This window comes from Hylaeus anthracinus, unplaced genomic scaffold (genome assembly GCF_026225885.1).
Source record: "Hylaeus anthracinus isolate JK02 unplaced genomic scaffold, UHH_iyHylAnth1.0_haploid 4, whole genome shotgun sequence".
Classification (NCBI taxonomy): Eukaryota; Metazoa; Arthropoda; class Insecta; order Hymenoptera; family Colletidae; genus Hylaeus; species Hylaeus anthracinus.
This window is the reverse complement of record NW_026535289.1, coordinates 7773443-7796000: the sequence shown is the minus strand read 5'-3', so window position 1 is coordinate 7796000 and position 22558 is coordinate 7773443. Positions and strand designations below refer to the sequence as shown.

General features: G+C 42.7%; 1 protein-coding gene across 1 annotated transcript in view; it reads right to left on the bottom strand.

The window, feature by feature from the left end:
- Nucleotides 1-22558, bottom strand: part of LOC128894947 (discoidin domain-containing receptor 2-like) — a 232764-nt gene that overhangs the window by 81108 nt on the left and 129098 nt on the right. The window contains exon 6 of the mRNA XM_054157062.1: nucleotides 16411-16513. Coding sequence (XP_054013037.1) covers nucleotides 16411-16513 — 103 coding nt within the window. The remainder of the gene's footprint in view (nucleotides 1-16410; nucleotides 16514-22558) is intronic.

The window sequence follows — 22558 nt, the reverse complement described above, 5'->3', positions numbered from 1 at the left end:
TGCAAAGCTATGAATGCACCATTAAACCCCCTCAAACTGTCGAACACACGAAGCTTTTCCCTCGGGCGACCAGGGACGCTTTCGAAGCTGGGTGCGTGCTGATGCTCGCTTGCACGTTCAGGATGGTAAAAAAAAGGAGCGATCGAGCTCGCGTAAAATCGCGCAGGGGCAGCTGGAATTTTTACGGATCATTTGGCTGATGGCATATTCGGCGGCGGCATTCCCGGCATATTCGATAACCGTTTCCCCGCAAGCTTCGCCCAGCGTGAGGAGGATCGAGCGAGGGACAGGTGGGCGCGCGAGCGTGAAAGAACGCGGAGCCCTGTATATTCGCTGGTGACATGCTCGCATTGGCACGCCATAACCCGCCTCGCTTCTCTATAAATCTGTGTCGCTGCGCATGCAGCCCATCCATGATAGTCCATCGAAAATATTCGATCGACCGAGCAAACTGCGAAGACTCGTTGACCTGCGAAACAACTTGCGCGAGCGAGATTGGAAAAGTTAGAGGGACGACGTCGCGAGTGATAATATGGATTTCTTCGGGGATTTCGCTTCCGATTTTCGACAGCATCCAGGCCACTGCTGGCCAACTATGTGACTGGACAGAATCGATCGAGATCCGATCGGTAAAAATCGTTTGATGAATTTTTGAAGCCTGGGCGACGTGGAGACGTCTACGCAGTTGCGTCGTTTACTATGGAGTAAATCAGCTGGTGCGTGGTGAGTGCATGCAGCATTTGATACTAAACATGGATGTTGGTTTTAAAAGGTACGGTCAGTTAAGATTCTGTCGGTATAAAATCGTTTGACGAAGAAGAAACAACACATTGGACGTCTATACACTTCTTGGGTAAAGAAAGGAACACGTCAACAATTAATTCTCCCTTCTGATCTCAATCATCATTATGTCTCGGTCGGATCAAAAACGACCGACATATTAGTTCCATCATTAGGTTGTTGCAACTGTGAAGATTCAGTAAGACTGAAATCATCCAAAGGTTCTAAATAAAAATTAATTTGGTTTTGAAAAGAATTTTTTTTAGTGAATAATACCTGTACTTGTGCGTGATAAATGCGTTTTTAGGTAGCAAGGTCCGATCCGATTCGCCGTAGGAGAAGAAGGTTAATTGCAGACGTAATTCCTGGAATATTAAACAAACCCATTAATCCATTTAACAACCACATTAGAAATTAGAGTTCAGTCTGGTACTCCACCTGTCGCCTCAGCCAAGGTATCGTTACAGTCCGTCCTCGTCAAAGGGTTAATTAAGAAGATGGCCGTATTCATCGCGGAACAAAAGCACCAGGACCAAACACCCACGCGTTCCTCCGTGAAGTTGTCTCCGCGGATTTGTCTCGATTTACCGAGGCGTAGTCCTACGTAAAGGCCGCGCTTAAATCAGATCTCGCTCTCGAATCTATTACAGGGGGAGCAACAGCTATTTTTTGTTTGTCCCTCCGTCCCTTTGAGGGTCCGTTGCCAAGAGAGAAGCAGTAATCGCAATGGGATCGTCGTCGTTCTTGGAGTCGACGATCCTTTTTCAAAGTCCCGCGTTAAGAGCGATAAACGCGGGATGAAAAAGCGTCGGTTTATACATTTATAACGCCGACGTCGCCTTATCTCGTCCATGGCGCGACCCACGCAAGTTACAAATGGCAGGAAACATCCGGGTCGATTTTCGTTGCGCAGCTTCCGCGAGTCAAACTCAATCTGCAAATGGGACGATCCTGTTTTCGGCGTTCCGACGCCACTTGCTCAGCCCTCGTGACCACGGCCTTTCATGCGGGCGCCGGGCAAACTTCAGTTTCGCAATTCGACCGAGAATCGTCTCTTTCATTCGACCTGGGCTTCTGTGGACAATACGTCTATTTGGTGTACACCTTTCGGCCACTCGGTGCTCCGTGAGATCGAGGCGTTCATTGTTGAAATAAATGGATGAGACGCAGGGACCCGAAACTGTACGACGGGGATGTAAGACGCTTTGAAGACGAAGCACTTCTAATGATGTAGTCAAAAAGAGAGGTAGTTCTGTGATCAATAGGAGTAGAAGTCATGCAAAGTTGAATCGAGACCATTTCGAGTATCTCAAACGGAAATGTAGTCGATAAGCAAAGCAGTACTGTGTCGTGCAAAGTTAAGAATCGTTTCTGATTGAAGTACGATCATTTCAAGTATACCTAACACAGATTTAGTCAAAAAGTAAAGGACTACTACATTTTGTTCGACCGATCTGTGGCCATTTAAACTAACTCTAAGGCAGGTTTAAAGAAACTCACGAGTTTCTATTAATTCAAACTTCAGACAACAAGTAAGTGGAAATGGAGAAACAAACTAAAGGAAAATTATCCTGGAAAATATTCTTTATACATCAAATACAGCTCCACGGGAGGTGTAAGAAGGCGATTTTACGATCCGACAGAAACGTCTGCTTCAGCAGCCAATTCGTCAGAATTCCATCTCACAATATGCACTCAGAAATATAGCACAAGATATTTCTCCAGCGAATCCTAAAATATGAAGTTTTCATCTAGAACGCTACGAATGTAACGACTATCGCAGCTGGTTACAATATATAGCCGTGGATCCAGAACAGAAGCTACGATCGGATTTAGCTCCCACGGTTCTAAATTTTTTCCCTAAATTTTTGATACCCATTCAACTTTATCTTTGACGAAGGAGGACGTTGAAACGTGGTAAATTTTGCGGTATCTAAGCCAGCTATTAATAAGCCTTCGTTAGATTTTCAGGAATTGTGACGAAGTAAATAGTACGCGCGACGAAAAATTAGGAATCATTGATTTGAAATGTTTGTAACTCTAAAATAAATACGTGAAATATAAAAATTCAAACACAATTCCAATTCATATTTATATTTCACTATATTTACTGATTTTTATTGCGTACTAGTTAAACTATTCGCGCGACTGATCGAGGTAGCAAAAGTCCCTCGGTGAATATCCACGGAATTCGAGACACAGACAGGGCTCGCGCCGTTCCGCGTAATTTATGTGACCGATTTGAATAAATTTTAAGGAAACTTTCCGCGCTACGCCCGTGAATAATTGCAGTTTAATCGACGCTTCGACTGTTCCAGTTTCGTGGAAAACAAAGGGCTGTCCAGCAGCCCCCGTGGAAACGCAGGAAACTTTTCCAGTGGCAAAACCTGCGCGGGTACGCCGCGATACGCCAATGAAAATTGCGTGGCCGGGCATATTTCAACCGGGACAGTTCGCGAAATATGCCGTTGACTTTGTCCGAGCGATGAATATTTGTCTCACGGGCCCTGTTAAGCGCCTCGGCGTTTTATCGTCGCTCCATCCGCGTTGCAATTGGTCGCTGGACGACTTACACTCTCCAGCGATGGAGGCACCGATATCGGTAATAAAACCTCCATGTTCGTTCTCGGGGATTTCGCATTTCCCTGGGATTTGACGGGAACGACAAAGGGCCCGGAAAACATCGACACGTTTCTAAAAAAAAAAAATCTTCATAAATAACTAAACTGCAGCGACGGCAGTGTCGGGTATTTCGCTTTGGAAAACGAGTCGCAAGCTGATCCGTGTTTCTACAGAGCACTTTGAAAACGAGAAATAATAAATGAGTACTATGGTCGCGGAGTGTGGTAAAGAATTAATGCACAGGGGTGGACAAAATGTGGAATAATGGATGAAGAATAAAACTAACATGTAACAGTTTATTCGTAACCTTAGTTGGGTTCAAATAATATATGTAGCTTGATTCGTTCGAATTGTATTTTTTATTTTACGAGTAATGAATTAAAAGTTTACCTCATATCAACCAAACAAAAATAGAAAAACGCGCAGCGACTAGATAATTCACTAACTACATACGCGTTCAATGATGTCCCAATATAAAATGGGAGAGACTCGATAAGACCAGTGCAGTCACGTTTGCATCGTGTGGGTAATATGAAGAGATTTCTCCGTGTTCAGCGGAGTTTTCGAAGTACAAACCTGTTTGCGAAGCAAGCGTGTAATAAAAGGTTCTATAAACTAAACCGAGGGACGAAGTTTCAGGCTCGTCATACATCAGAAACGACAATCCGCAAAAGTCATCCCCGACACGAACGGAAACTCTATACGTCGGTGGCCCGTACGTCGAGATACGTGATTCACCTTTCATGAGACGACAACTTGCAGCAACAACTTCGGGGCTCGTTGTACCGACTTAAAGTTCGCGCTATCGTGCAAAGCCTAAATTCAATCCCATGGAACAAAGTTTCGAGAGACGGTCGTGCCAGGTCAGTAATAACGTCAGAAGGGGATTCTTTCTGTCGCGCGTGGGAAAAATAATAAATGGAACGAACACGTGGAATTGGGTCTCCAACGGTCAAACGTAATTAAACTAGAAGGTGGAACGAGGAGGAATTATGATAATCGAAATCTGGCTGAGAATACCTTGGAACTAACAGTAATTTTATTCTTTTTATTCTTTAGGAACTGATGTAAACTGTGAACTATTTAATTTCTAAGAAATATTAGCTATAATTATTATTATTATTATATTAGGTAGACTGGCAAGTAATGTCGTTTATTTTACATTAAATTCAAACAAATTTTTAATAAATGTGTATTTTTAATCAATTATGTAATCGCCTTCGTTATCAACAGCCTTTTGTCATTTAGTGTGCAAATTTTCAACGCCATATCGGTAAAAGTCAATGAGCTGATGAGGGATAAACAAGTATTTAAAATTGCACAAACGACATTACTTTCCAGTATACCTAATATTAGGTTTAAAGGAAAGATGGTTAAGAGACGGTTAAGAGTTTCTATGAAGATTATAGATCGTAAGAAAATTCTATAGGTAAAGATTTTAATATAATGAGAGTATACCATTGAAACTATAATGAATACTCCAATCCCACCATACATAAATCATTTAAAATTTGTAATACACTCACATGAATCTTCCAAGCTTGTACATTATAATATTTTAACAAGTAATAATTTCTTAAATAATGTTCCTCGCTTAACAGGATCACGGAAAGAGTATTTCGTATGGAACGCGTGAATTTGCATTCAATTTGGGAAAAACAAATGCTTGTTTGGGAAGGGAGGACAGCCGCTCCGCGCGCGATAAATTCGTTTCCCATTGGAAGATCGATAAAACGGTAGGTTTCCGTTGTCGAGGAAACTTCGCGGAGCTTCCGAGACATCCTAATCGCTCGAGACGCACCGCGAGAAGAATTTCCAACTTTCCCCGCTTCTCGTAAACGTTGATTTCAATTTTCGTACCAAAACTTCCCCGAAATGAAATTTTCCTCAGATCGATAAAATCGAGTCGCTTTAAATCCAATTTCACCTTCAAACAGACGCAAATCTGCGATCAACTGCGGATATTCTCCAACCCAGTGATTCTTAACCACTTTGCCACCAATGTTCAGCGAAGAATGTAATAAATTTGTAATTGTTTTCAAGGTCCCTTCGGCGTTTTCTTAGTTTCTTAATATTTTTCCAAAATGCTACCGATACCAATTTTTACTTTCTCTGTCATCTGGGTCCTGTGACGCAGATGAATTACCTCCAAAATCAGGACTATCACAGCACAAGAGACACAAAAATAAAAATATCCAATATAGAATTAAATGTACGTAGAATGTAGTTTACTATGAAATCTACGTATCGATAAAATTGTATCATGCGGGAAAATTGGCCCACGTGGCGCTCCCCTGAACACCACAAGTTGGAAAAGGTGAGAAAGCCACTGCTCAATACGTACACAGGGTCGAGATATACCCGAGAACGCTAAATTCCCAAGCACGAAAACTCGTGGGAAAGGGTAGGGCGAAACTCGATAAGGCAGACGCGGCGCGTCAGCGATGATTGCAAATACAATTTCGCGTTATCGTTAACGAGAATTTCGCCTCGGTTGGCCATGGTTTCGCGGGAACAGGAAGCGAAATAAAGAGAAACGTGGGTGGCTCGATACCCGAACGTATAGAGTCGATACTCGAGGAATCGAGAAACGTGTGGCTACGAGCGGAGAGACGCCCGTTCACACGCTCGACGCGGAACGCGGAAGCGACGAAATAGATTTTCGTTATCACCGCGTCCTTCTACGTTCGCCGTCGCGACGGAATAACGCGGGCCCGAGGCAGATCGGCTGTCGAACTCCTCCGTGGGAATTCGATACCTTGATACGGTTTTCCCTCGTTACTTTAAATCAGAAAATATCACCGACACAAAGCTGCCGATGTCATTTTTGCCTGCGTCGTTCTCAACGCTCCTCTCGCGCCGGAAACCGTTCGAGGAAACTACGTTCTCGCGTACAGCGCGCGAAAGACGGGAACTACTTTGATAAATAACTGATAATAAAATGCTAAACGGTAACCGGAGACAGGTTTCGTACGTACAATACGAAGAATGACGATTTAACAGGATGCAGATTAGATATTATTTATTTTACGTAAGGACTCGTAGGCTTGGTATGAAATGCAGAACTTATTGATGTTATGATTGAATGCAGTAAATCGACAGAAATTATGACAATCATTAAAGCAAAAAAAGAGATTACTTAAAGTTTGTCCCTTAAGAGGTTAAGGAATAAATATTAATTTATATCGACCGTAAATACGCAGGACTTATTACTGAAAGAAGTTATTTAATATTTATATAAGAGCCAAGTATATTACAATGAACATCAGACCCGATTAAGTCACAGCACTGAAATAAATTTGGCGTGCTGTCGACATTAGTTGGACTCATCTTACTGCCTGTTATTTCCTTGTAACATCCGTGGATAAAGCGCTTTCGCAGCATTGAACGTGAAAGGATTACATCTCGTTCCAACCATTATCGGAATATTGAATCCACGTTCATTATCGTCACCAAAATTTCCGCCATAATTTCTATCACCGCGGGAACGATCGTCAATTCCGAAAGCGGTTCGCGTTATTCGTGCATTATACTTGCAAACGTTTCCCCCGGATGAGAATAAACCGTAAATGGGCGATTTCCTTCTTTCAATTGCGGGAGAATCTCGGGGAAGAACGCGGACGTCGCTCGCCACGATTTATGGTAAGTATTGGTATTCAATAACGGCTAGTCGTCGTCCACGGACGGGAGTGACCTTAAATAAAACTAAAAGTACGTGGGCGGCGTGCCTTTATACGAACTTTATGTTCGGAGTCAGACACGATCCGTACCATAAGTGCGAGGGGCGCTAGGACCCTTCGGGCGATCTGTGAGAAGCTATAGAAGCAGAAAACATTTTCAGGAAAATTTAAAAAATGGAAAATTTAAATTCTGGAATTTATGAAGCAAGCATTAATTTATTTGAAATGTTTAACTATTTAATTTCAGGAAGCAAATTAATGCTTGGCTTTGAGTAAGTAATAAGTAAGAAGACAATCATTTTTGGTGAAAGGGAAGCGTCGAGTGCCCTAGGACCATCCCTATACTGGGTGATCATAAACTTACCAACCTCAGGAGACCGATAGCTCGTGTTCCTATTCGCCCCATATGTCGATGGAATTTTCTCCTCGCCTGATTTTCAATCCTAACTCAAGGGATGGGAAAGTGAACGCCGCCACCCCGTAGTAAAGCTGCCGCGATACTATTCACCGTAGGATTATTAAAGATACCAAAAATGCGAGGTTGTAACGTCGTCGTTCTATCGGAAAAATCGTTCTATCGGATGCTGTGATCGTTAGTTTTCGTCGTCCTGGAATTTTCCGCGGTATCGCAAAGCGAAGCCCGTACTCTATCTCCGCGTTGTATGAAGTTTCCAAAGTATACGTCAATATTTGAGGCAATATAACGAGACCAAAAATGTAAATAGGAACTGTTGCACAATTGTGGATCGTGTACGTATTGTTCCTCTCGGATGGAGGGATAGACTGGAATATATAAAGTTCGATGCTTTTTTACGGAATACATTTATTAAGTCGGGGATATTTGTGAAAACTGAAAAAACCTCTATTACATGTATGAAGAAAATGGGCATACCTGAGTATATGTTTCTTCGGTATAACTTTTCTTCAGTATAAAAACAGTATGTACCAAAAATCACTGTACCATAATCTCAAGTTTCCAACACCGAATAAAATTCAACGGAAAATGTCCGACCAACAGAATAAAATCGATTCGATCCAGCGCGCGGCATAAGTTCAACACATCACGTGTGACGACCTAGTTACATTTTAACGACTATGTTAATTCAACGATGGCGAACTGTCGCGGTTAAAGCGCGACGGGATGTTATCGCGAGCAGAAATGGCGGCTCTTTGCATCCTCTTCGGAACGAATCATTTCGTGCGGTTAAAAACGGACGGTTTTGTCGATGGAATGAGCCACGGCGGATTCAAAAGCGGCACGGGGAAACAAAAGGAACTCGAACGTCGAAAAAAGCTGCTCTCGCCGTTAAAGCCACTCTACGTTTCGACAGGCTCAGCTATCGAGGATCGCTTTAAGAACGATCGAGCTGGCCGACTTTAGGTGATAGTCGAGCCTAAAAATCTCCAAACAAACCGTTCTTAAGATAGTCACAGTTGAAGTAGCTAAGACAATTGCGAAACCTATCATTGTCAGAGCATTCCTTCTTCAAATGAAACATAGTCTCCTTGTATCGATGTCCATGGCGGAAGAAAATGGTAACTCACACGTTTATTAAGATTTCCTGATGAAATTTTGATGAAAAATTGATTGGACAATAACGCGTGTGAAGAATGTATCCATTAAAGTCAATTTCCGAGGAATACAGGGTTGAATAATGGTCGATATTTACCATTTCGAGGGTGCCCCCTTTAATCTTAAACGAGGGGAGATAATTGGGAATTATTTGCAAACAATTTTCCTTCATCGGCGGACAGACTTAATCGCGAACCTACGGATCTGTGTCGAGTGACTCAATTACGATAAGAATTTCACCGAGTTTTCGGAGCGAATCATATCGGATGAAGAGGCCCTCGTGCGGTGAAACGACTCGTCCCGGATGCAGCAATGGAGCCAGGAAACAAAGAGACTCCTAGGGATAAACGGTGAGAGTGGTGGCTTTTGTGGATAAAGGATTTTTAAGGGTCGGCCAAGTTAACAGTCACCGATTGATCTTCGATGCATAACGTCCGTGCACTCTACTTTTATGGAACGGAAGCTGAAGAATCGCGAGTCGGTTGCACGACCAATGAAACGGAATCTAAATTGAATTAATAAGAATTCATTTATTTGTTTATCATAAAAGCTTCTAAATTCTTTGGTTACAGGATCAAAATATTCTAAATATAAATGTATTATTTAGGGGTATCTTGTTTTAGTATTAGGAAGCCCAAACATCATTACATTATTCATTACTACAATTGTTAATAATATCATTCATAAAAAAAAGAGGGCTAGAGAGACCAATGATGCTTAAAAATATATCACGAGTGAAATACGGTTGGGGAACACTGCCCCAGCGGACGTGGTACGAAATGCCAGAATATTTTTGCTCCCATAATCCAAGAATTTGCTTCTTGCATATAAAATCAAATTTGACTGTTAAAACGAGGCTCCTTTTAAGAAGAGGAGTCGACGGCAGACTTTATGGCCGGTAGAACGTTCATTTATCAGATTTGTCCGACGACCTATTCTTGCGGAACGTTCAAGTAGAATTTATTAAAAGTAACTTCCACTGTAAATCCTTGGCGATCTCTCCGAACAAAGAACTCCCTTTAGAATTATGCTCTCTTCACGCGATTACGTCTTTCTCGTTTCGCGTGCCCGTAAACCTGAAATTTGGGTCTACTTTTCGGAGCCAGCATCAAAGAATCATCGAGACAAACTTTCATAGTTGAAATAAAATTTTATCGAAAACTATAAACCGCTACGACGATGACTTCAATTTTCATGCTGGCACAGGCCTTCCTCGAGCTCGCCTATACTGTATCAAAATATTTCCGTAGAAATCACCAAGCCCATTGCAGGACTGAAAGAGGGTTCTAGAAACTCGGCTATATTAGCATTTTTTAGGAAACAGTAACACAAAGAGAACAAACGAATTTCATCGAAAGCTTGCAATATCCAACGCCATATTTGCAACAAGCAAGTATACAAACAACCCCGACTACTCGAAAGAAATAAGCGTCGGACACCTCTCAACGCTCACGTGACAAGTTTCGGCAAAATTGGCGATTCGGTTGAGCGATGTTCCTTGTAGCAGAGTTAGAGATACTTGTTACACGTCGAGCCTGAGAAGAGGGTTAACGTTGTCGAGCAGCGACAACGTGGATCCTCGGCAGACGTGGTTCCCGCGAACCCAACGTAAATTCTGTTTCCGTAAGAATTGGTCGTTCTTGGCCCAGGTCCCGGGACACTCGACGAATTCGAAGGCTGAGAACGCTCGCGGCGGTTTGCATCGATACACGGACACGATCCCGCACACCACCGCGCCAGATTTATGCGAGGGAGTACGTCGTCACGCGAGCCAAGGGTTAACCTCGACGACGGTTTCCTGGAGGCATAATATGACGTATCGAGACTCCTCGTGCCAGCGGGACCGCGGTACGTACCTGGTCGCGGTGGAGCGATACGAACGTGGGGAAATAAAAAATACAAGAAGCATCGGTCGAAGAGTGGCGGAGGGGTTCCGGGGGGTGCAGTTGTCGGTCCATAAATCACTGGAACGAGAGAGGGACCAGAGCCAGCCGGGGTTTTCGAATCGTAACAAAGTGGAAGATAGCCTGGCTGGAAGGCCAGGGGGAGAATATGGCCACCATTTTTCGTTGGCTTCGTCCGCTGAAAGCACACGTAACGGCGTAGGACGTTTTATGTCTGCGTGATTCCGCCTTTTCACCCCCGTGCTCCCTCGCCCGTCGAAGATTTTGGCCTGTCACGCTTCGAGCTTCCACTCTTATTCTTTTTTTCTTTCATCTTCTTTCAACCCTCCCTCCCCTCCTTTTGGTTTCATCCCTCCTTGTCCCGCTACGTGTTAGTTTCTTCGTTTTTCCCTCGGTGCCTTTTCATCGTACGTTTCTCCCTCTTGGCTTCGCCATCGCCTTCCACGGATTGACCACCCCGTGCTACCCCCTTTTCGTGCCGGCTCTAAAGCGATACGAATGGCCACTAACTCGGCCACCAAAACGAAAACTACTCCTGAGCGCATACCGTTGCCCATCCACTCTCGTGGTACCCTTACATCGATCCATGATTTTCCCCACTGGGAGTAGTAATGGACAGTAAATCAGTGACATGTTTTGACTAAACAGGAAATAATATATTATTGCGAAGTTCTCGCTTTGCTGATTCAACGCGTACCCAGTTTCACTCAACTCGATCATCGTTTCTCTCTTACCCCTCCAGTCATAACGATGAATTTTTGCAAATTTTCCCATCCACCCTCATTTTCAATCGAACAATCGTGTTTCAACCCCAGCCCATGATGCTAACAACACATTTTCCGACCCCGTGCATGTCAGTAAGCGGACTTTGAGCTCACAGGCTCGACACTTGATGGCGCCATGGCTAACTATACCCCGGGTGCAACACCTTCTCTTGCATGATGTACTACTATCACCATTCATTGCTGAAAAAAAAGGAAAAAACCATGCTGATTTAACATGTTGAGCTTGGAAAGATGGCGAAGCATAGAGCAATCTGTAGGATGAGCAGAGTATTGGAAGAATTGAATTAGAAAATGGAAAATATATATGAAAATAAAAGTATAGCCTACATATACGAGTACCTATGTAAAGTTTAAATCAATTTCAGACGCGACATTGTTCCGTCGACGTTGACGTGGAAATTCCGCGGCCGCGATATCACGTTGACGAACGAACAGTCGACTCTGTGTACCGGCATAAAGCCGTATACACGCCGAGTGGACTGCAAACACTCGCATTTTTTTTTCACTCCCGCGTTCTTTCGATAAACAATTTTTTTAGCCGATTACAAATCCGTCGGTTCCAAACTCCCGGACCTTTGTGCGGTAACAATACGATGGAAATGTAGTGCATATTTCACGCTGGAAAATCGAGAATGCCCGGCACAAAGCCGAATGTAGGTCAGAGTTGTAGCGCCCCGAACGAAACGCGACATTGTTCGCGACGGAAGACAAAAGCCAGGTTCGTAGGAAGCGCTGGTTGCTTATAGTTTCAGACGCAACCCGCTTCGCAGAATTTGCGTCGAGGGCGCTACGAAAGTGTCTCGTCGGAAAATCGAGTCGATTACTTTCGCTGAAACTTCGAGACACGTTTGCATTCCCGGCGAACGACGTCGTTTAACGAATCTCACCCAATTTGTTTCGCAACCAGCAGGACGAGGAAACTGTGCGAATGTAACTTTCGTTCTCTGATGAGTTTAAATACATTGCCCCTTCGACAAATGAATGGACCGCTTTCTGGGACGAAATTGAAACACTACGAACCCGTGGGACTTGAAACACTGATTTTCTCGGTGACCTCGGGAGGAATATACCGAAATCACGGCAGGATTAATTCGTATTATATTTACTTTGTCGAAGTTCTCAGTTTCCTCAAAGTTTTTGTTTTACAAGAAATTAATGGTACTCCTGTAAAGCTCCAAACTTGTAAATGTTGAGTTTCAAAGTTTGTATTCAAGATTGGAAGCATTGTAATGGATAACGCTTGTGTTGAGACGGACGAGCATCGACGATTACCTCTATTACCCTATTTACAAATTAATCCGCAACGTAACGATATCTTTCACAAACCACGAAGACCTTAATAACAGAGCTAACCCCGTAATGGAAAAGTATCTTCCATCTATAATTATAATCGTTCGTTGGCGTGACACGTTCCGGCATAGCGAGAATCGCTGCGTGATAACGCGTGTATCGCGATGAACGAAACCAGAGTCGCTGAACTCTCGCCCACCGGAAATGAATATTCAGGTCGTCCCAAGGTTCACAATTTTGTTCCCTTCAACGAGAAAGGTCGCAAGCTTCGTCCCTGCGGACACGGTTTCCGCTAACAAGAAAAAGAACTCGACCAGTCCAATGCTGTACTCTTTCGTTCCTAGTACTATTTCTTATTCTCGTGTCAGTTTTATTCTGGTGCCATTCTTATCCTTACTCCTGTCTTGTTAGTATTAACAGTTGCAGAATATTATTGTTAGAGTAATTAGCAACAATAACTTTGTGTAGCGTGCAATTATTTATTTTGGCTATTAATCTATCTGTTTATTACCTGTATGTCTTCCTACCAACCTTTAGGGTTTCTAGAGGCGAGCACGAAAGGATCAGCTTACTCCATATTTAATTCGTGGAATTCAACGCGAAGATTAACGCCGCCAGGAACAATTCGAAGCACCGGTCGCGGCCTAATTAACGACCGCGAACGACTAATTCGCCGTCGCGCGAAATCCGCCGACGGAGAGGGCAGAATTAGGAGCGACGAAGGGTAGACGAGTCCCGATTATTCGCGATCGAAGCCGAACGAGGCCAGGATATCGGGACGGTGGATTATTTCTAAGCTGCCCTCAGTCGTATTTAGGGCAATCTTGCCAGACGCCGCCGCGAACGAGACTTGGTGGTGAAAAATTAGCCGAGCTCCGCTCGGTTGTACCCCTTTTACCAGGAGAAGCAACGCCTCGCCCTAATACAGATTTATTGCCGCCTAAGAGCCGGAGCTGGGCGTCCTAATACAGGTATTATGCTGACGCAGGAACGAGGAATTTACACGAAATTGGCGGTAATTTGTAGGGGTCGAGTTCACCCACCCCCAAACCGCCCATCGCCGACGCCACCGACATCCACTCGTTCCCTCGATTACAACCCTCGTTCCATCGAACCGGACTCGCGTACGATTGCACACAGGGTGTGCCTCGAATGTTTATCTGAATCTGTTTCACTGCTCGTATCATAAATGAATATTAAATAACAGAATGTTTATTTTAATTTCAACCATTCTACGAGTATTAAGCTTCCAGTAAAAGCTGAAAATTCAAGCCTTGTTTTACGTTCTGTAAACCCCTGCTTAGCCGAAATTTAGCACTACTTGTCTTCAAGAGCTGATTCCATAAAACATGTTTTTTAAAAATACATCCATTCCTCATCTCTCCATTTTGATTAGGACTATGTCTTTTCGGAAGACCTATCCATCATTAAAGAAGTCACCTCTTTCATATCGTACGATAACGTCGTGTTGACGTCGTTACTTCTTCGGACGATGACGCTTTAGCTGTTTCTCGCTGTTGCTTCGTTCATGTTTCCCTCGAAAAAAGAAAGATCACTAAACAAAAAATTAGAAAATAACAAAACGAGTATAGAGAACAGATGCTTTCATTATGATTCTCCCGTCACGAAACGCGGATATCGAAACGCATTATTAACAGATATCAACCGGTGATTTCCGGTGGCGCGTTACGAGCGACCGTCATAAATTGCCTCGGTTCGTAAATGCGCCAAATCGATTTGGCTGTCAGGCGTCCGGCGTTCCCAACGAATCAAGATCGCAATATCGCCAGTAAAAACGTCGAGAAGACGACTGCTCTTTTTGACAAACGGTAGACACTCGATTCCGGGAGTGCATCGAGGTTAATCTGGCCTCGCGATTTTTCTCCAGAACGTGGCTGCACGCGTCGTGAAACATCTTTTTCTCACCATCGCTCGTTGGGGAGTTTATCGTCGACGTTATCGCCATTAATTCGATATTAGCTGCTCGCGAGCTGAGTTTTTGTTCCTTCCTGTCCGTCGTTGGGTGTTTGATAGTCGTTCCAGCTGTCGACATTGGAATTTTACAAGCATCGTTCGGATTCGATTACACCTTGTCGTTGCATTGCTCCATTCTGTTCGAAAATCGACTTTTCAGTCGCTATTTGCAAGTCGCTTTCACGAAATTAATTCTATACTTAAACGGGATACTTAACCCTTTCAGATCTGGCGTCCACAATTAAGGACACAAAATTTAAAAATTACCGACACTATCCTTTAGGGTGAATGTCCTTATTTGTTCATATGAAGAAAGACCAGTTTTTCTGGAAAACTACACTATCAGGATTTTTGTGTTATTTTTTCCATACTAATTTTAACCCTAGTTTACCCTAAAAATTAAATTACATTAGTACGTGCAAAGAAAGTAATTCACGTTTAAAGAGGCTAACGAAATAAATTAATTTGTAATATGAAAAATGTTTTATGAACAGTAATTTTCAATCGCTAGAGTAAACATGCACACACTGCATGAAAAATGTACGTCTTCCTTTCATAACCAGTGTGTCGTTCACGTTGAGCTAACTAAGACCTAAGGGTTGTTTCTTCATGACTCCTCGGGAGTTTATCGTCGACGCGATTAATTTGATATTAGCAGTTTACAAGCTGCGTTTTTGTTCTTTCACATCCGCGGCCCGATATCTGATATTCGTTCTAGCTCTCGATAACAGAATTTTACAAGCGTGCTTTCCAGGCCGTGTGCCATTTAAAATTTTAATGCGAGCCGAGGCACGGCAAGGGACGCGAGAGAGACCCCCGGGGCAGCTTGGAGATTTTAATCTCGCCGTTGTAATAAGAAATAAACTGAACCACCTAGTGGACTCGCTAATACCGGCCGCGATGGTGGTGAAACGTTCGTTCGCGTCACGCGACCCAGATTGCGAAATAGAAAGAATTTCGACGCGATTAGAGAGCTTAACCGCCCGCCGCGAACGTCGAATTATCGAGCTTAACCCTCCCTAACGCCAAGATTTATTTTCACGGACGGGGCACACCGACGATTGCGTTTACGTACCAAGTTAAACGCTTTCGGCGATGCACTCTATTAAACCGTACCAAATAAACTCTTCGACGAGACCCGCGGTTAATCGAAATTTTATTGCCACGGGAATCTATTACAGGGACAAAAAAAAAGAATCGTTTTTTAATTCCATCGTTAGGGACACGGAAGTATTAAGAAACCGATTAATACCCAAATTTTAACGAAGCTTGTTTTACTATCTTCATGGTAGTTGATTTATAGCCAGTTTCATAAATATTCGTACTCTCTATGTTTATTGAAGAAATTTATTTAAATTAAATGGTAGGTTCGATGTTACCAAGTGTACGTTCGTATAAATATGTTAAGTTTATTCATATACATGTTTGCAATGAAAAATTCATTTGGTAATTTCAAAACTATTATTCAATTTAGTCAAGCTTCTTCAATAGACATAGAGGACACAAATATTTATGGGATTGACTGTATATTAGAATTTATTTCCGTAAGTCACACAGATAAAATTATATTTAACTTGGAAAACAATTATATTAACTGTAATAATTTCTACTAATGGGCATCAATTTATTCGATTTTCTCGAGTTAGAATTAATCTCCAGCATTCTAGTCGGCATGCGTAAAACTGCAATCGAGCGCAATCATTCGGTACATAGACCACCAGACCGTAAACACCGACACTGAACCGAAATGGCCGACTGGCTCGGCTGCAATCGAGCATTTCGCGATATCATTGTTCACTTACCTGGCATGTTTCGGCCCAAGACTGGGATCGTACATAGAACTGGCCGATATGTCTTCATCGGGGATTTCGCCATTCTCCATACCCAGCGCCGCGGTACATTGTCCTGAAAGGATTCAAAGCGGTATTAGGCAAGACCCACGATCCATCTACTCTTTGTCATAGTCCACGCTTTAAATTTAAACGGAGGGATAAGCCACGCGAAAATTAAACGCCATATAAATGGGGAACTGGGAATAATTTTCGTACTTGGAAATTTCTGCTGGACTTTGACTTCCACAGAAGTCTATTTACTATTATTATTAACATTTTACCGACCGGTAGCGTTTGGACGTATGTGTACTTAAATTTAATAATATTGCTCAGTTTCATAACATTAGTACTATACAAAATTTATTGTATCCATTAATGTGAGCATACAACGAGATCGTACTATCTCTATAATAAATAAGAAAGTGTGGCTTATCATGGTAAAGAGACGATTAGTAAAGACGTAAGAGAGGTAAAGTGTTGATTGAAATATACAGGAACATGCTTAATGGCCAGGCACTTTTCCAACCGAACCGTCATATATTATTAGTATTATATTATACTGACGCCTTTCACGACATTTCAGAAAGCCAGTCGAACGTCGATTTTACTAGCCCTCTTCAATAACCTGTTTCATTTACTCGATTCCGTACGCTCGCGGAATTTCAAATTCATTTCGAGTTGGAAACTATAACGTTCCCGCAAAATATACCGCTGCATGGCTCGTAACGGTACGTACTGCCACGATCACGTGAAAATTCTCCAGCGGAATCCACGGGAACAGAAGTCGTCACCGGCACGTGACTTCGTTTCCCGACGTTACACACAAGGGACCCAATCGAGGTCCACGGCGAGGACTACAATCGAACTTTTCCTTCTCATTCTCTTCCCGTCGTAAAAGTTTACCGCCACAGCGATGACCACGGCAAACGAACGAGCAGGAAAATACCGATAGAAGTAAAACAGAACCGTAAGCGGTGATAAATATTGCGCGCCGCACTAATTCTTCGTTTGCGCTCGAGTTATTGTTTCGGTTCCTTACGCGAGGTGTATCGCAACACGGTGGATCCACTATGGCGGTGAATTGGGGACACGATAACGATGAAAAATGTTCCTATACACATGTGCTCTATTTCATCTTGTTCTCGAGTTATAACCGTTTTTTTTTTTTTGTACCACGGAAATCTCTAATCACTGTCTGACCTGTAATGGCTGATTCTACTGAATTTTTCGTCTGCATTACAGTTCTCATTAAATAGTTCTAATCTTTAATCTGAATTTAGCGCTAAATTTTCGGTACTTTAATTCACTTAAATTAAATAGGAACAAATGTATACAGTTGTTAATATGGTATTGTTCGTTAAGGATATTACTGCATAGACAGACGAGTAAGTAACTTGAATAAATTTTTCTTTATTTCATGAGTGAATGGACAGGGATGAATGGTGGTTTTCCTCGATAGGGGAATAACAGGTCAATCTTATGTCAGTTCCTTGAGTAATCAATTGCACGAGATATTGGAGAAAGTTCCATCAGATGTACGTCGCATGTGGTTCATATATGACGGTGCACCGTCACGTTTCACTCGGAATAACCAGACAGTTTTTGAACGATCGATTTTTTAACAGATTGAAAGGCCGTGCCAGGGATGTATCGGTTGACCTGCTCGTCTCCTAGATTTAATTCCGACGGATTTTTATTTTTGATATTTAGTTTGTACATTGATGACCATTCTTTTATCCAGGAACCATTTCTGATATTGAAATACGTTAATGAATCTGACGTATGTATTGTTGCGGCGGCATAAAGATGCCGCAATATTACGAAGTTGCATCGTCGCGGCAGCGTGAAGATGCTGCGACGATCTGAAGTGCGCTTTGAAGAGCGAGCGGAAGCGGATCGTCGGGATGTTCCGGTTATCAAAAGAACCGGCAACTTTTGATTGGGCAGAATGTCGCCAGACTTGCTATCGTACAGACATGTTTACCGATTGAGTTATTGTTATTATTAATAAACGTTCTGAGTTCTTGTTCCTTTTATAAAACACTTGTTGATTATTTAAAATGTCTGCTCCTCGATGTACCACCACCCCTCGGCGTAACAGTGTATACAAAATTGAGTACAGAAATGGCAGTAAAAATAAACGACTTTGGGTCACAGTCCTGGAGCTTTAAATAATAAATTACATACTCGATGCGACCAGTGTTGGTGCATTTGTTATTCTATAAAAATTAAGAACAAGTATTCTGAGTGACAAAATTATTATATCCTAGTAATCTGTGTCTAAAGATGTAATAAATATCAAGTCAAACAGAAATTGATTCTAGTCATTCTTTACGACCACGTTTAATTACTCCTGAGATAATAGACTATATTAGCCGAACTCCGCCAACAGCTTAGAACCAAAGATCCCGTTTTCTCCAGAAAACCATCACAAAAGATTCTTCTTTCCAATTTTCTTAAAAGATGAATTCCTTTAACCCTGGTCACCACGAATTTTACCCTCTTTCGGCTTTGAAAGATTGCTACAAGCTTCTCATTTACGAGCATCCAGTTCTTCGAAATAACGGCGAATGCGTATACCATGCGGATAACCGGGTGTAATAAATTGTCGAATCCATACCGACACAGCGTGGACCGCGATACAGGCCAACGCAGCTACACTTAAGCTACGACACTGCAGTTACGCTGGAAAGTTTCAAAACTGCAGAATGCAGCGGACGCGGGATTAGCCAGCCAGCGAAGGAGGAAGGGAGACCTAACGTGCCAGCTATGGCCTTCGCGAAGTGGCATTATAACGGACAAAACTTTGCTTGTGTTTGTAACTGTCCCCTAGGTTTCAGCCGTCGTCCATTATAAGGGCAAACTTCGTCCGTTAGATTGCGCCAACATCTTCGTTCGATGACATCTCGGGGTGAGACGTTTCACGGAATTCTCATAAATCCGTCACTTTAAGTGCTTTTAGAGTTCATATCCATCGCAGGACGCGGGAGATGTTCCAAAACTTGCACGTGCCCTCAATGTATTGAAAGTCCTTGCACTCTATTCGATGAAATCTGAGAATTATGGTTGCTTTCGAAAATGAATATTTATTTTCTCGATTATACAATTTCCTTTGGTAGATTTACTGTCTGTCAATAATTGACAAGGTTTGTCGATTTGATAAAAATTGGTTAGTCACAAATGAAATTCCTAGCCTTTGTGATTTCTGGGTTCATTTGACACTTTTATAGAACTTGAATCATTTATCCTCGGCTTCTATCTGAGATAAAACTTTTCGAAACTATTCTTCAATTTTCCCGAGTAATCAAAACTTGTCGAAACAGGTCCCTCTTAGAATTAACGAAAAGCTAGTTGCGTTCCAGTAATGATCGCGCTATAGCGGCTGAGAACAATTGTCCTGATCTACAGAGTGGAGCAAAGTTGTTGACATTGCGAATTTTGGAAATAGAAAATGTAGGTCGCGCGAAATTAGTAGTGGCGCGAGTTTGTAGTCTACTTCGGCTGTCACGAGTACTAATAACGGTACAGTTAGTTTCCATTTGTGTTAGCAAGTCAGCGCGAGAACGGATGAAACTTTGGCTCGCGCTTCTTACGTCCCTCAATTCCGCAAACCTCTCCTCAACGCCACCCCGTTGTGTTTTGTATACGAATTGTCTTCCCGGCGTATGAAGATCAGACTGGTTTTCCGACTTCGTGCATGAATCATAATTCTCGTCCTAGGTTCTGGTCGGCGAACTTGTCTACCTTTAAAACGTATAATGTGCTTGCTTGCGTTTCCTGCAGCCTTGTTGGACTTGGCTTGTTAGCGGCAAAGCTTCTGGATATTATTACCGTACGTCGCGTCAGGCAATTACACTTTTTGCATCGTTCACCGAAACGCTGCTCTCGAATGCCATAAACAATTCGTATCTGCCGTGGTTTGCATCAACGATTCAGATTAAAATGTGTGAGCTGAGGGTGCCACGTGACAGGATTACAGGATTTTATTGGAACAGAGAAGACTTCAGAATAAGCGATACTTAGCATTTGAACGCAGTATTAATTTATATAAATAAGAGTTTAAAAGTGTTTCCTTCGATACCAAGCGTTGACTTCAAAAGGCAGCCTGCGTAATAAGATCGACACGTTTAATGTTGGTCGTTCAAGGCAATTACTTCGACCCCATGGAGTAAATGAAATAAACCTCCCTCTGAAAAATCGCTACTTTGATAAGAAATTGCGAAAAGGAGAAAAAGGAAACGCTGGGTCTCGATTTACAAGACTTACGCGGGCGATTAAACACCGTCGAGCAGAGATGAAAATCGATACCGCAAGGCAGTCGACAGGAGTGCGCGCAACATTCGTCGTGTTCTGTTTACAACAATTCTGAGAGAGTGTTTGCTGTTTCTCACTGTCAACAATTATGCCCAAAACACAATCGAAACAAATCCCTTCGATTAACGCTGACGTCTAACGAGAACAATGAACCGGGGAAGTTTCATCGACGGTCTGTACATTAAGTCCGCTTTCAGACTGACAATTCCTCCTAACTTGAATTTCATTATAAGAAAACCGATGTGAGTGAACCTATTCTCGATATCGATATTTTGAGTTCTCTTCGTTAACATATTCGTAGTTAAGAGGATGCTTCCAAATTTGAAACATTTCTAAAGTTACAGTCGATTAAATAACGTTGTCATCATTACAAAGTAATAATGGAATGAATTCATCCCCTAAAGGATAGATATAAATTTCAAATCATTCATATGCCGAACTTCTCGATTAATCAAACCCTACTTACGCTTCGTCTTATCCACGGCCACCTACCCAACTCATAATTGGGAAAAGAAGTATCGTCAAACTAGGCAAATTCGATATGCAGCGGATCCGGCGGTGCGACATGTCTCACAGACGCAGAAGTTGCCTACCGGCTGCGTCGGTGAGTCGCGTGGAAACTCTAAGTACACTGACATAATTGCTCACTGGAATAAAACATTTGCCGCGCGACACGTTCGCCATTGTTCCTGCTTGCCAATGTGCACGCCCGTCTACGGTTGCAGACCGTACTTTATCAGATAGGTACGGCCTAGTTCTCTTTGCAATTCAATCCTTAGAACTGTCGCCATCCTAACTGCGGCACAACTTCGATCCCCGCTTTGCAGAATAGCGACTGGTGCCTCTTTATGCAGCATCCATTACTGGGGCAAACTGTGGCTGAGATGAACCGTGCAGTAATTATCGAACTCGCGACACATGGACGAACCGCACAATTCAAAGATCCGCGTCGGGCGTTGCACAGGTGTCGCGCGAGGCCGAAAACTGCATGGAAATCGAACTCATTTGAGAAGGTGGAAGCTTCGAAACGGGGATTCGTTGATAAACCGCTCCTGAGTTTGCGTAAATCAAGCCTTGGGGAATGTGGGATTTGTTGCGACGCTCCCTTATGGCTTGTAGGTTCACTTTTCAATTAAAGTTCCATCTCTAAACATGATCTAGTTTACAAGGGGAACACTGGGGGAATGTCGAAACCTGATTTCGATGAAAGTTTGCGTACCCGTTGGTTCAAATCTATTTGCTCTATGCTGCCTTTCGACTTCGAGTTTTCAAGTTGTCGACTTATTGTTTCGTGTCTAGCTGCCTCGATTTCCTAGCGACGAAGATATTGTATTTTCACTCACCGACATGAATTATTATCGCGAACTTGGAGGTAGATGTCATGTTCTGAAGTAATACGTCAAGCTGACGTACCGTGATATTTCAGACGTAATACTCTCGCACGCGACATGCGCATAATGGAAGGTTCGAGTGGACTGTTACACGATCGAGATCATGTTCGTTCCCATCGATTGAAGCACGGACAAAATTTCGTGAACGTTGGACACCTCGGGCTCAAATTTTGGAAACAAATTCAATTGCAAACTAGACTAGAATAATCATCTAGACTTATTCATTAAATACTTTTCAATCCCTTTTAGATCATACCAAAAGAAAGAAGAAACCAGTTGCGCGTTAATGGATACACTTCATTTGCTAAGTTGACAAATTGAGCGTTTTTATAAATGTGAACATAAAGTATCAATACATATACGGTATGGGACATACATTACATGCTCCCTATCGTACCTTCGTTCCGTGCGAG